A 12,810-nucleotide genomic window follows, 5' to 3' on the forward strand; every position below is an offset into this window, starting at 1 on the left:
TGGTATAGTTAAACTTAGAAAATGTGCCTAATGGCGTAGCTGTGGTATAGTTGAATTTAGAAAGTGTGCCTAATAGCGTATCTGTGGTATAGTTAAACTTAGAAAATGTGCCTAATGGCGTACCTGTGGTATAGTTAAACTTAGAAAATGTGCCTAATAGCGTATCTGTGGTATAGTTAAACTTAGAAAATATGCCTAATGGCGTAGCTGTGGTATAGTTGAATTTAGAAAGTGTGCCTAATGTACGCCCCCTGTCCTGCTCTCGTGCTTGATCGCAGGCGCTTTACTGATAACCACCACATCACACTCCTACGCGTACTCTCCCCTATACACCATCATTCAAATAGAACATAGCTGTACTATGACACATTCGGTCTAGCTGTTCTCATAATAACATGACCCCACAAACTCTACATCATCCTAATAAAACACAGCTAGCTGAGCACATTCCGTCTAGCTTAAGCGTCTCTTCAGGACTAAGGCAGCCAGAACTCAGTCTGGGTGTCCACCCTCCAGACTGAACACACCCAACTGATTTCCTCAGCACCACACCTACCGCTAAGAAGCAGCTTTCTTGCAACAACCACACCAGCTGCACGCATATCCGGTGCGCCCACGCACCATACCACACTCTCTCTCTCTACTGACTGAACTGCGGTTCCCGAGGGCGTTCAACCAACCAGCGCTTTGAGATCATACCAATGATACATAAGGTGCTATATAAATGGCAAGTAACATAACATAATATATGCCAAACTACACACGCTTCCAGTTCATATGTTGCTCACTGCACAGTGGCTACAAGCAGCAGGCTACTATGAGGATGTAGTGGTAGTGATAAAAAAGGCAATCAAGTCATTAGTGTGGTGGCATTCGCAAAACCAGGTAAGGTGACTCATTTGTTATAAAGGGACTACAGAAATAGATGCCTTCATGTCAGTGTTAATAGCACATCTTAAAGCTCAGTCCAAGTGAACTGCTCACAAAGTGCAGTCACGCATCAGTGTGTTAGAACTATAGGGAGTTTGTCTGGTGTTATCCAGTTTTTCGACACAGATACAAAGAATATTCGCAGGGAGCTGTCCACAGTGGGACTGGAAGGCCACTGACTGCAGCCTGCTTCTATCCCAGGGAACTTTAAAGAATTAGTCAAGAATGCCCCTAGGATTAGATGGGAGAGAGACACTAGACCGATCCGTGTGCGCTCAGCTAGTCTAGCTCCCTACTTGGCCAGGAAATTAACCCCAGGATTTGAATGCTACCTGGATCTTATGCCCCCTAAACTAATGGGGGCCCTATACTTGAAGATGCATATTGGCATATTGCCTTTGGCCTCTCTTAAGTATTCCTGGAATGCGTCTTATTCAGCCATTTGTCCATTTTGCTCTATTGCGGGTGAAAGCATTGAGCATTTTTCTTTTTTGCCCAGCCTATAAGTACGCGAGGAAAGAATATTTGCTACACCTAGTTACGCTCTCTAACTCTACTAGGGCATCCTTGGTGTTGTGTTTTTGCCTGGCTGGCGATCCCAGCGTGCTTTTCAGCATGGGGCACTTTCTGTTGTTGGCATGGGGGAAGCGACTCACCACATGGCCGCTGGAGGGCATGCTCTATGAGATGTATCTAATGCATCATTTTATCTGATCTTTTTTAATGTACATTATTTTTTGCGGTCAGCATGTTTTATACTGTCATGATTTTATTTAACTGATGCATTTTATTGTTTTTTTTGTGACTTTTATGACCCATCAGTGGTCGAAATAAAGTATTGAATTGAATTGAATTCTTTGACACAGATACAAAGAAAAATATTCTCACAAGGAAAGACAAAATCACTGCTAGGATTTACAGAAAGCAACAGGGGTACAGACACATTCCACGAAAGTATCCTGAACAGCAAAACTGCTTTGGAATAGACACATACAGAGAAGGATGTATTTGCAAGCCCAGCATGTTCCAGGGTTGCACGATTGCCTGGTGCTCACTCTCAGACGACAGATTCTATAGCAACATGAGAGGGAACTAAGTACATATTTGCTCAAATGAATTTTCAAAGTATGGGGTGTTCCAAGCATTGACCTGTTTGCCGCAACCTGCAACAACTTTGCCTCCAGGTACCCAGAACCAGGATTGGGGGCCAATGTACTATGCACTAAAGTTCACATCCTACAAACACATCACGGCCATAATATCACACACCCTAATGGACAATCACTGAATTTGGCAGCCTTGCACCTTTTGCAGCTGCCACACAGGTGCATGGACACCCTTGTAGAGACACGCAACCCCAAAACACAAATGAGCGGATTTAGTAAGTGGAAGAAGTTTGCCATATAGTGTAACAAACATCCAATCCATCCAGTTCAGTGTTCAACATCAGACATAGTTACCCACCTGCTTTACTTGTTAGATTTATTACCAGTGTACAATTCAATAACAGTGTGTTTGGTGGCCTTAGCTGCTTACACTACCTCCCAACATAGGGTGATATGGCAGAGGTTACAGTGGTGAAGCCCTTTGTTGAAGGCTTCTAAAGGAAATATCCTCCACATACACATCGGGTAAAGAAGGGGGCTCGACAGGGGCACTAACTGGCTCAGGGAATCACTGGAGTAGTGCTGAAATGAAAAGAAACAGTGGGCCTCACGGTATATGCTCTCACTTTCTGCCAAAAAAAGTGGCAAAATCAGCAGAATTACTACACCGGTAATTCCGCTCATGGGAATTCCACCAAAATCCTCAATGGAGTCCTATTGCCTCCAAATGAATGGGGACTAACACTGCCACCCCCACTTGTAATCTACTGGTAAATCCGCCAGGCCAAGTGGCTGTAACAGTAATTCCGTTGGGCAGTATTCTGGTAGATATACGGCCAGAATACCGTCCAACTCACAGTTAGGTAGTTCACAATCCTTTTCCTACCCTAGCCCCTATACAGCCTGTTATTAGCTGCTGAGGGGTTAGCAGAGTGACAAGGTGCAGGAACCCCAATTCCCACTCTCGCCACGTCTGAATGAAGTGTGGAAGTGGGGAGAAGTAGCTATTGGGAGTACAGGTTAATTAGTGCAAAAGCAGCACCACAGCTTGGACATGTAGACGCGAGGCACAAGTGCGTGTAAAGACATGAGCCATGAGCACAAGGCAAATGCTAGGTTGTGTGGACAGACAGGCTGGCGGGTGTGTAGCTGGCATCTGGGTAGGGTTTGTAGGTTTGCGGCTTGGTAAACAAGTTGGGTCACTGCTGAAGGGCAGCACCGTACATATGGTGACTGTATAGTGTACGGGGCTTTACATGTGATTACTAGGGCATTTAAGACTAAGCTTGACATACCATGGCAGAAATTGAACATAAAAGGTTGCTTGTTACATATGATAATTGTCATGCATATGAGTCAGTAACTATCTTTGGATGGCATAACTGGGACATTTGAAACTGTGTCTGGCATATGGTGGTAGAAATAGGACATGCAAGGATCCACATCGCACATGACTGTTGAGCATCTGAGGTATTTATAACATGTCAACGGCGGACTCAGCCGCTTCCTAGCGCCCCTAAGGCATGAGGCTATACCATAATACCATACCCATAGTTGCATTCTAGGGTGCATGGATGGGTAGTGGTACCTGTGGCCTGTGTCCACAGATGTGGTGTAGGTATACGTACCGTACGCTTGGATGGAGTTCGACTGCAGTGTTCTTTTTTCTTGGTGCAAGATGATTGGCTGGTCTCGCTATTTGTAGTCTCCCTGGAACGAAAGTCTGAGCAGCGGAAGAGGGGCCCAGACGGATGGGGGCAGGGTTGAGGGGCTGAGGGTAGGACAATAGTTTGTTGTGGTGTGCTTCTGCAAATGCTGCCGGCACCCATGGGGTATTGGTGAGTAGGAGTGTTGTTATGTTTGGGTATGCTTTTCTGTGTGCCCATCAAGGGTGTAGAGTGTGAGAGGATTTCAAGGAGAGGAGGAAAAGCTAAGTTTTGAAGGCCTTTCTGAATGCCAGACGACTGGGAATATTGTGAATGTGCAAAGGTAGAGTTCCAGATGATCAGCGCTTAGACGAAGAAAGAGGATCCGCCAGTCATTGGGAGTTGTAATGTGGGACAACTAGGAGAGATGCTGGGCCAGATATGAGAGTCCTAGAGGGGTGGTAGCTAGTGACTATTTCTTGAGAGAATTCCGGGCCAATGTTGTGGATGGCCTAAAAGAGGGTAACAAATTAGACAGTAAAATACGGTAGTACTTACATTTAGGACACCTGGATAGAGGGGGGGATGCCTAAATGGGGATAAAATAGTAGACAGTAAAATGCAGTAGCACCTAGATTTGGGACACCTAGATAGAGGGAGTGATGCCTAAATGGGGGCTGCAACAGTAGACAGTAAAAAGTAGTAGCACCGAGATTTGGGACACCTGATCCCAATATAAGTGTGAGGTTGGTGCAAGGAATTAATGGACTGTGGTGAAGGACATATGTCTAAGCAGTGAGGGGTCATTGGTACCTCCACATGTAGGCTAGGGATGGAATGACAGGTATGCCCCTGCCAACACCCCCTTTTGAAATTTCTAAAATAAGAACAAGATGTTATACTATACACCAACCACTAGATGGCAGTCTATGCAAAGCAAAGCATGTGAATCTGAACAGCTACAAGCTACAGAAAAATGATTACTGGCTAAGTAATGTTTTTCCTATACATGCTGTAGCAAGTTGCCTATCTTATTTTTAAAAGTTTGGCATTACACACATATTCAAGGAAAACACTTTAAAGTGCCATTAATGTGACTAAACATAACACAACAAAACCCTTTGTAATTCAGCTCATTGGGAAACTCAGGACCAGCTTAACTCAACAAATTTCCATTGATCTCCACCATAATGCCATATGCCCCATAATGCCATTTTGTATGGCATTGTGAATCTCTTCTCTTATAATATATATGTGCTCTTGGGGTTTGCAATGGGAACACGCTGAGTTAAGCAAGTCCAGAGTTTACCAATCCAATGAATTTTAAGGGTTTTGTTGAGTTATGTTTAGTCACCTTAACTGCGCTTTAGTTATAAAAAAATATAATTGAATTTCAGGGGTTTTGTTATACCATAGTTTTTTTCAATGCAACTGGCCATGGCCTTGGGCGTGCCCACTGTATATTTTGCGGCACAACTGGCAATGGCCTTCGGCCGTGCCCACTGTATATTTAAATTAGTAATAGGCCACTAGCCATGGCCTTTTTCAAAACACTAACTGGCCAATGGCCATGGCCCTCGCCCATGGCCAGTGGCCAATCTCGGACTGGCTGATAGGGCAATGCCGGAACCCAAAACTCAAAATGCTAGTGTGGGCCACTTTTTTTTTAGTCAAAGTGGGCCACTTTTCTGACCAATGTGGGCCAGTTTGATGAGTTACTTCACTCTGCAGCTAGTAGTTTTGACCATTGATGCTGAATACATATTCTTTAAATTGCACAATTTGCATCACATTTTATTAAACAACTCCTCCTTGGTACTATTAAAACAGTCTGTCACAAAAGGAATGAAATACCATTTGCAACTTTGGGCCATTTTTTAATTGGTGCCTGAGACAATGTTATGCCCCAGTCTGACCCTGCCAGCAGCTGAACTGCTGGAGTTTTTAAATCGCTCCCTAGCCACTAGCCATGGCCAACAGCCAAGGCCAGTGACCATGGCCATTGGCCGTGCCCACAAGCGCACTGTATTTATTAAATCACTCCCTGGCCACTAGCTCTGGCCTTTGACCGTGCCCATTTTCTATATTTTTTTAACACTAATAGGCCACTGGCCAGAGCCAACACCATCAGGTCTTCAGCCATTTAAAGTTCTATCAAGCCAATATCATGGCAATTTACTACATATAGCTGCAATTATTGGTAGTTTGCGATTATTAGGAAAAACATTGGGGGGAAAAATCCCCTGGGCCCCCACTCTCTCACCAAGTGCCCCTCTCCTCATGGCAAGGTACCCCCACTCCCACAAAACTCCCATTTTCCTAAAAAAAAGCCCTCACCAATTTCATTGCTCAATCTCAATTTCTCTGGTAACCGCGATGATTGGGGCAAATAACCGCGACTACGGGAAAACATGTGTGCTGCAAACTCGGTCCCTAGCCCACCCCCAACTCCCAAATTCCACATGGAGCCCTCCCTCAACCCCCACCTCTAACCTGATGCCATTTCACAATTATTTCACCTCCCAATGCCAAGGGCACCCCCTTCTCCAGCAAATATTTAAAAAACTACTGGACAGAATAATGGAAAACCACAAAAGGATCACAAGTCAATGCTTTGTGCCCAAGTTGTTTCGGACCTTGTCCAAATCTGTCCAGCGGGCTGACAAATATTGACCTTCTTGGTAATGAATGGTGACTAGGCAAAAGTGCTTTTTGTTGTTTTCTTGATAAGTCTTATTGTTTAACAGATCTTTCCCAAAATGTCCAATCTTGGGGGGTTGGGGAGCATGTACAAAATTGTCAGCCAAATCCGTTCTCTCAGTCAAAAGTTATTAGCAATTTATTTTTTCTATTTCCTATGGTACTCAGTACTCCCCTTAACTATAGTGCAGAAGTCATATGTATATAAGCATATATAAGCATCAGAAAGACAAAAACAGGTATGTAATGTTTGTCTTCAGAGGCTTGTGGATCTGCTTAGAATCACATGCTTTTCACACTTCAAGCAACCTCAGGTCAGAAATAAGCAATCTGAGGACCTTGATGCATGAAGGACCATGGTTGCAGTACACGTCACAGTATGGATAGTATTAAATACATGACCCATTGACGTTGCTTTTCGATTTCGAAAACCAGTCATGTAATACTCTGCATCAACCACTAGATGTCGGCGTATGCAAAGCATGTGAATCTAAGCACGTACAATTATCAAAAAGACGATTGCAGGTATGTAATGCTATCTATATATATATATATATTTATATGTCTTGGGGATCTCTTTACATCACAGCATATTCTGCCAAATAGTGATGATAGGAATTGCATTTGTCATCTTTGCCGCTCACAACAATGCATCTATATACAGAGAGTAGCTTAGAGCACCCCATTTCACAGGAACATTATGTGGAATAGAGAGTTGTTAATGCCTTCCCTAAACTCAGTTTCATTGGTTGCTTTTACAGTGCCAGATACTTTAGAAATTCGAAGGACTTATAAACAGGCTGAATGCCGTTATATGTATTACATTTCCTGGACTAAATCCAAAGATGCCTCTTTCCTGTTTAACTTTATATTTTTTTCTATCTTTCAGGAATGGGAGATGAAAAAGACCTAAGCCCCCTCAGAAAAGAACAGAATATGATCAGGAGTCTGTTCTATGAACCCAGAGACATTTGCCCTCAGAACCCTCGTGGATGTGTGGGAGAGTCATTGCTCAGTCCTCCACTCTGAGAAGAATAAACCTGTGCACTTGGATGGGCTTTGGACACTTGAGAGGCCGGGTCATTGGGGCGGGAGGGTTTTTTTTTATGGGATACTTTTTGGAAACTAAGCAAGAAGACATTTGGATTTTGGACTCCAAGGACACCATACCCTGTGCAGAAACTATCTGTGCCTTGATCAGTGGGCACAGGTACCAGGAGAGATGGGTTCTTGGCCAGCATAGACAATTGCCCCTCCGCCTCTCCGGAGCAGCCAACAAATCCCTCTGAGTGGTTGGACACTACTTTGTGCTTATGCAAGAGGGTCGTTGGCCGCTGGAGCGCAGAAGCCTGCAGGAAATGAAAACGGAAGTGATGGATCTGGCAGCACTTGTTGGTCCTTCAGAGGTCTATATTTAAATGTTCATGATGAGAAGCTGGTTGGTGTGGGAAGCGGGTAGTAGGAAATCCTAGCCCATGTGTTACCCAGAGGCATGGAGTGATATATTTTTAGGTGGAGTCCGGCAGCTGACATGCCAATATGGGAATAGGGTGGAGTCAGTGACAGGTAATATTATTACTTGACAAATGGCTAACTCTAGCCCATGCCCGCTGATCATTTGGAGGCCGGGCTTGTCAGGCATTTCCTAATTTCCCATTAGCCTAGTCTGCAGCCTTGACAAGGTGACATCACTTCCTGCCTCAGAATCCAAGGTGATCATCTGAATTACCTATATCGTTTGCTACAGCCAAACCTTTGTTTAAATGCCTTTCTGAAAACCTCAGTGCCAAATTGGACCATTCTGACTACTCTTGCGAAGGATCAATACAATCTTGGAGCACACACTTTTCTAAAACTCTTCTTCATGCCAAAGACCTTCTTTTTCTACCGCTTTCGCCTGAGATTATAGAGTCCTTCGCGACATTGGCTAAACTGTGCCCGCCAATTTCCCAAAGATCATGTTTGCTGAATCCCAGGATAAAACAAGGAACGTCCTATGTCCACTGAGATCACACAGGCCTTTAGTGTTGGCTACACCACCTCTTGTCAGGTTTCCCTAAAATAACAAACCTCTTTACAGCATTGGACAGATTGGCCATGTCACATCCCCTCTCTCCAACCCACCCCCTAGAGTATCGAGCCCTCCACGCTACTCACATATCTTGACCTCTCTCGTTTTCATTCACTTTGCTCTATCAGACTTCTCTAATTCCCTCCTTCATGAGCTTATTATGCCTCTGCACCCTGAGCAACCAGGAAAATATGTGTGCCCTATGACCTCGACTTACACTATGCAAGAATGGTTGTGGAAGTCTTGTGTGCACATCTCATCAGAAACAGGGGTGGGCCTCTAGGTTTAAGTGGAAAGCGCGCTGCTGGCTTGGTAGTTTAATAGTACAGATGTTGGGTGGGATAATGCGGTAGGGATCAGATAGTTATCATTATAACCCTAAGGTTTGCACCATAACACAGCACATTTTATTGGTGTATCCTTGCCTCATGTAGATGGAAGAGCAGGAAGAATGAATGCATTGCTTGGTGCGTGGTGTACCTTGCCGTAGACGCCAATGTTTTTCGATGTAATGTTGGGCTGTTATGGATGAGAAGGAAGAAGGTATGAAGGTTTGATTTGTGCCCATGGCTGCACTTAGCATGTCCTATGTGTCTGTTTTGCAGGGTGCAATTAGCCTTGGGCTCGTAGAGATGGTATATCAACAGTTCTAGAGGTTTGGGTAGTGTCTCTGGCTTGACTTTGAATGGGTGTCAATGTCCTGTTTGAGGGGCGCCTATAGTCTTGGGCTTTAAAGGTGGCATAGTAATTTGTTTTGAATAGGGTCTTTGACTTGGCACAAACAACATGGTCTTGTTTGTTGGTTGTTGGTAGTTTTTGGATGGTATGTGTGCTATGGCACCAGATGCAAAGTTGTGGCGTGGGTGTATGGCCTCCCTTCGCATGGGCAGCATTTACTTATTTGTGGGTTGATGCAGTGTTGAACTGTTATTGTTTATTTGGGTGAGTCATTGTGCAATCAATGGGTAGTGGGCAACTAGTCGTGGAATTGTGCCATTAACATAGCTTGGAAGCAGAGATACAAGTATTGAATGCAACTGGGGCTTGGAAGGAATAACATGGGGAGGTGCAGTCTCAGGTGAAATGCTGTCTTGGGCTTGATCAAATGGATCAGCAGAGATGTATTTTGGATGCTAGATTTTGGTATGTGACACAGAGTGCATGTTAAGTTTGATTGCACGGCACTGGCTTAAATCGTTAGCATGTTGTTGATGGGATAAAATGGCGTGTGCTTGTCCTGGATAGCCAGTTCAGGATGTGGTATGGTTCTGCATTCTTGCATAGACAGCGCGGCAGAAGATATGTCAGTCTAGCTTGGACACCCAAGAGCTATTGTTGGTTTGTGCCAGAGGGCATGGCCATAGGCAGCCGTAGCAACATGTGACTTTGAAGGTTGTATGAAAGTGGCCCTGGAGTTATGTTGAATTGATATGTTATTCCTATTACGCTCATGCACACATGTTAGGTTTGACTTGAAGTAGACCACATAGTCAGGTGAGAGGGGTGCCTAGGTTCCTGTGCTGGTGTCAAAGGTATCAACCTGGTAGGTTAGATGAAGGTTGCACATGGAGAATAGGTGTCTAGGCAACATGGTCATATGAGCTGGTACAGGTGGTGTTACTCAGCAGGGATATGGGCTTGAGAGAATAAATATCAGTATCCAGTTAATGCTATAGTTGGGTGTAAGGTGTAATGACACATGCTGTACTTGGACCGATGGCATGCATGTAAGAAGTATGTGACGTGTGATTGCATCCCTAACCTTAGGGTCTAACCTCAAATATGTAACGTTACATGAATAGTTTCTTTTATCATGCCAATAGTATCGCAGTGAGTGAGTGGTGCATGACAGGAATAGGAAGTGTTCTGGATGGATGGCAGCAAACAGCTGGGAATGCATGTTTTATGCAGCTCTCAAAGTGCAGTAATTAGAAAGTAGATTTCTCAGAGCAAAAACAAGTTTGAGTAAAGGAGGTAGACATGTTACACTCATGTTGACATGAAGTAAAATTAAGGTATTTTGAGGGAAGTGTAAAAGTCACTATGATTTGGGGCAAAACGGTGGGCAGTTTAGCTCAAAAAGATGGAGATGTATGTGAATGAAGTGTGTTAATGGGTTACAGGAGGTACGGCATTGCCTGTTACAATAAAAGATAACAGAAGGGCAGGGATTGACTGAGTGTGTGTGTCTGAGTGAGTTTTCCTGTACAGTACGCACTGCACTGAATCCCTTCTGGGAATGTAAATTGAGTTGTTTGCCCGTTTAGGTTTCCTTGATCGATTGCATTGGGGGCATGAAGTCTTCCGCAGCAGGGCCAGCTTCTCATACTGCCCACATTGGCAGCGCCCCATACTATCTTCCAGTGCCAGCTTCTCAAACTGGCCGCCAGGGCCACCGCTCCACACTGCACATCAACAACAGCTCCACACAATGACAAGTTTGCTCACTGTCCACCTTGGCAAACAACAGCACACTCTGCAACCAGTGCCAAATGTCAGACCCCATAAGCAGATTTAGAGGCACTTTGAGGATGGGTTGAGTTGGCTGGGGGAAAAAGTCTAAAATACTTTTCGAATTTTAAGTTTCTGGAAGGTGTAGTGTATTACTAAAGTGTCTGGGTTTTGGGGATAGCGATGGACCTTTAAACCCATGCCCAGATCTCAGCTATTTCTGGTCTGCCCTTACTCAGGAGGGAACATTTTGTGGACTCCTAGTCCTTTCATTTGAGATCCGGATTTCTCCAATGTTTTGACACTAGCCACATTGGCAAGTAAATGTAAAAACGTGAATTGTGAAAAGCACTCGTGGGGGCTGTGGGCCTCATAACAAGTTTGGTGGTATTTCAGTGGTTAATCTGCCAAAAAACCACCCAACGGATTTACCATTACCGCCACTTGGTCCGTCGGAATTACCACCAGATTATAAGTGGCGGTATGACGTTGGAAGTCCCCATTTATGGCATCCCTAGGACTGCATGGGGATTTCTGCCAGCGGTAATTCCACCGAAATTGACGTTTTTTGGCACTAAGGTGGCAGAATTACTGGCAGCATTTTGCTAGAGGTTTTTCCTCCACCCCACCCCCAAAACCATAGATGGGTGGTGCCTTAATGCTGCAGTGATGGGCAGTAACTGTATTAACTGACGATTTTAGCCACAACGCTCAACTTGAAATGAGGCCCTGTGTCTGCTGTATAGGTTCAAACATGCAGGAACATCATTCCGTACCCGAAGGCTGCGGGCCGGCGCCAATAGTGAAGTGATAGATCAATGTAAGCTTCTGAGGCAAAAGGCAATATTTCTGTGATGGTTTGACGCAATACGCCATTTTCTTTTCTGGGCTAGATAGGAGAAGGGGTCAGTGGGAGCGAGAAGTGGCAGCAATGTCGCTGTCGGTGCTAGAGGCTCACATGCTGTATATAATCTTTTACGCGCAGTGGGATGGTGACGGAGCCAAGGTCGGAAAGACAAGTCAAAAGCAATGTGGCGGCCATTCGCCCTACCCACCATTTCTGCAGATTTGCGCTGCTGTTGTATTGTTGTGTTTTTTAGGTGCCCTCTTCTCTGTGTGATGTAAATATTCCTTACCTCGGAGTGAGTAAGGGGTTCAGACAGAAAAACGAAGAGCCAGGGTCAATGCTGACCACACTGACCGCTCACATATCGTGCCACTAATTACTGAGAACTTGATGCACTTTATGGATCTGTGTTTATCCCTGAATAAATATACATTTTTAAGCAGCAGTGTGTTCTGTTTGTTATTATTATGTGGCATCGGACCTCACTAATAAAACTGTTGTTGGTTGACGCTCAAGGAATAGTTGTTTTTATCACAAACATCAAAGGTACTCATTTTATGACGTCAGAATAATAAAAGGTTAAGTCATCCTCAATGGAAATGTAACCTTGATTTACTGGTTATAATGCTCCCATGTGATAAATGCATCTCTTTTTTTGATAGTTTGCTAATGGTTTTAGCTATGTGCTGGTGAAAATTCGTATAGCTTGCCAGTATACATGGTGGCCATCACGAGAAAAGTGCAGAGCTCACAGAAAACACAAGCGAATGCTCCTTCCCTAGCTCTGTATTTCTGGAAACCGGATGTGTACTGAACACGCATCCCCTTTCTCTCTTTCCCATTAATCTGTCTGTTCCTCTATCTCTCCTTTTATTCTAGTTGTGGCTGAAAGTTGGCACACCCAGCTTTGTCAAATTATTCTGATGTATATGGCTTTTCAAATAACTGTAAGGAGACAAAGTAGTTTGATATGCTGTTTCTCTCCCATAGAGCATTAATCCAATCAGTTTTTGCCTGACCCTTACATGACAGCATCAGGCAGCCCCTGATTGGAAGAAC

At 44.3% G+C, this 12,810-nt stretch overlaps 1 protein-coding gene across 2 annotated transcripts in view; it reads left to right on the plus strand.

Annotated features, from left to right (window-relative positions):
• AFAP1L1 (actin filament associated protein 1 like 1) overlaps positions 1–12,193 on the plus strand; it is a 297,654-nt gene extending 285,461 nt beyond the window's left edge. For both annotated transcript variants that reach the window (XM_069651391.1, XM_069651390.1), the window contains exon 19: positions 7,272–12,193. In XM_069651391.1, the coding sequence (XP_069507492.1) occupies positions 7,272–7,295 (24 nt within the window). In that variant the 3' untranslated portion in view covers positions 7,296–12,193. The remainder of the gene's footprint in view (positions 1–7,271) is intronic.
• The last annotated feature ends 617 nt before the right edge of the window (positions 12,194–12,810 follow it).

This window comes from Ambystoma mexicanum, chromosome 3p (genome assembly GCF_040938575.1).
Source record: "Ambystoma mexicanum isolate Mex_15411 chromosome 3p, UKY_AmexF1_1, whole genome shotgun sequence".
Taxonomy (NCBI): Eukaryota; Metazoa; Chordata; class Amphibia; order Caudata; family Ambystomatidae; genus Ambystoma; species Ambystoma mexicanum.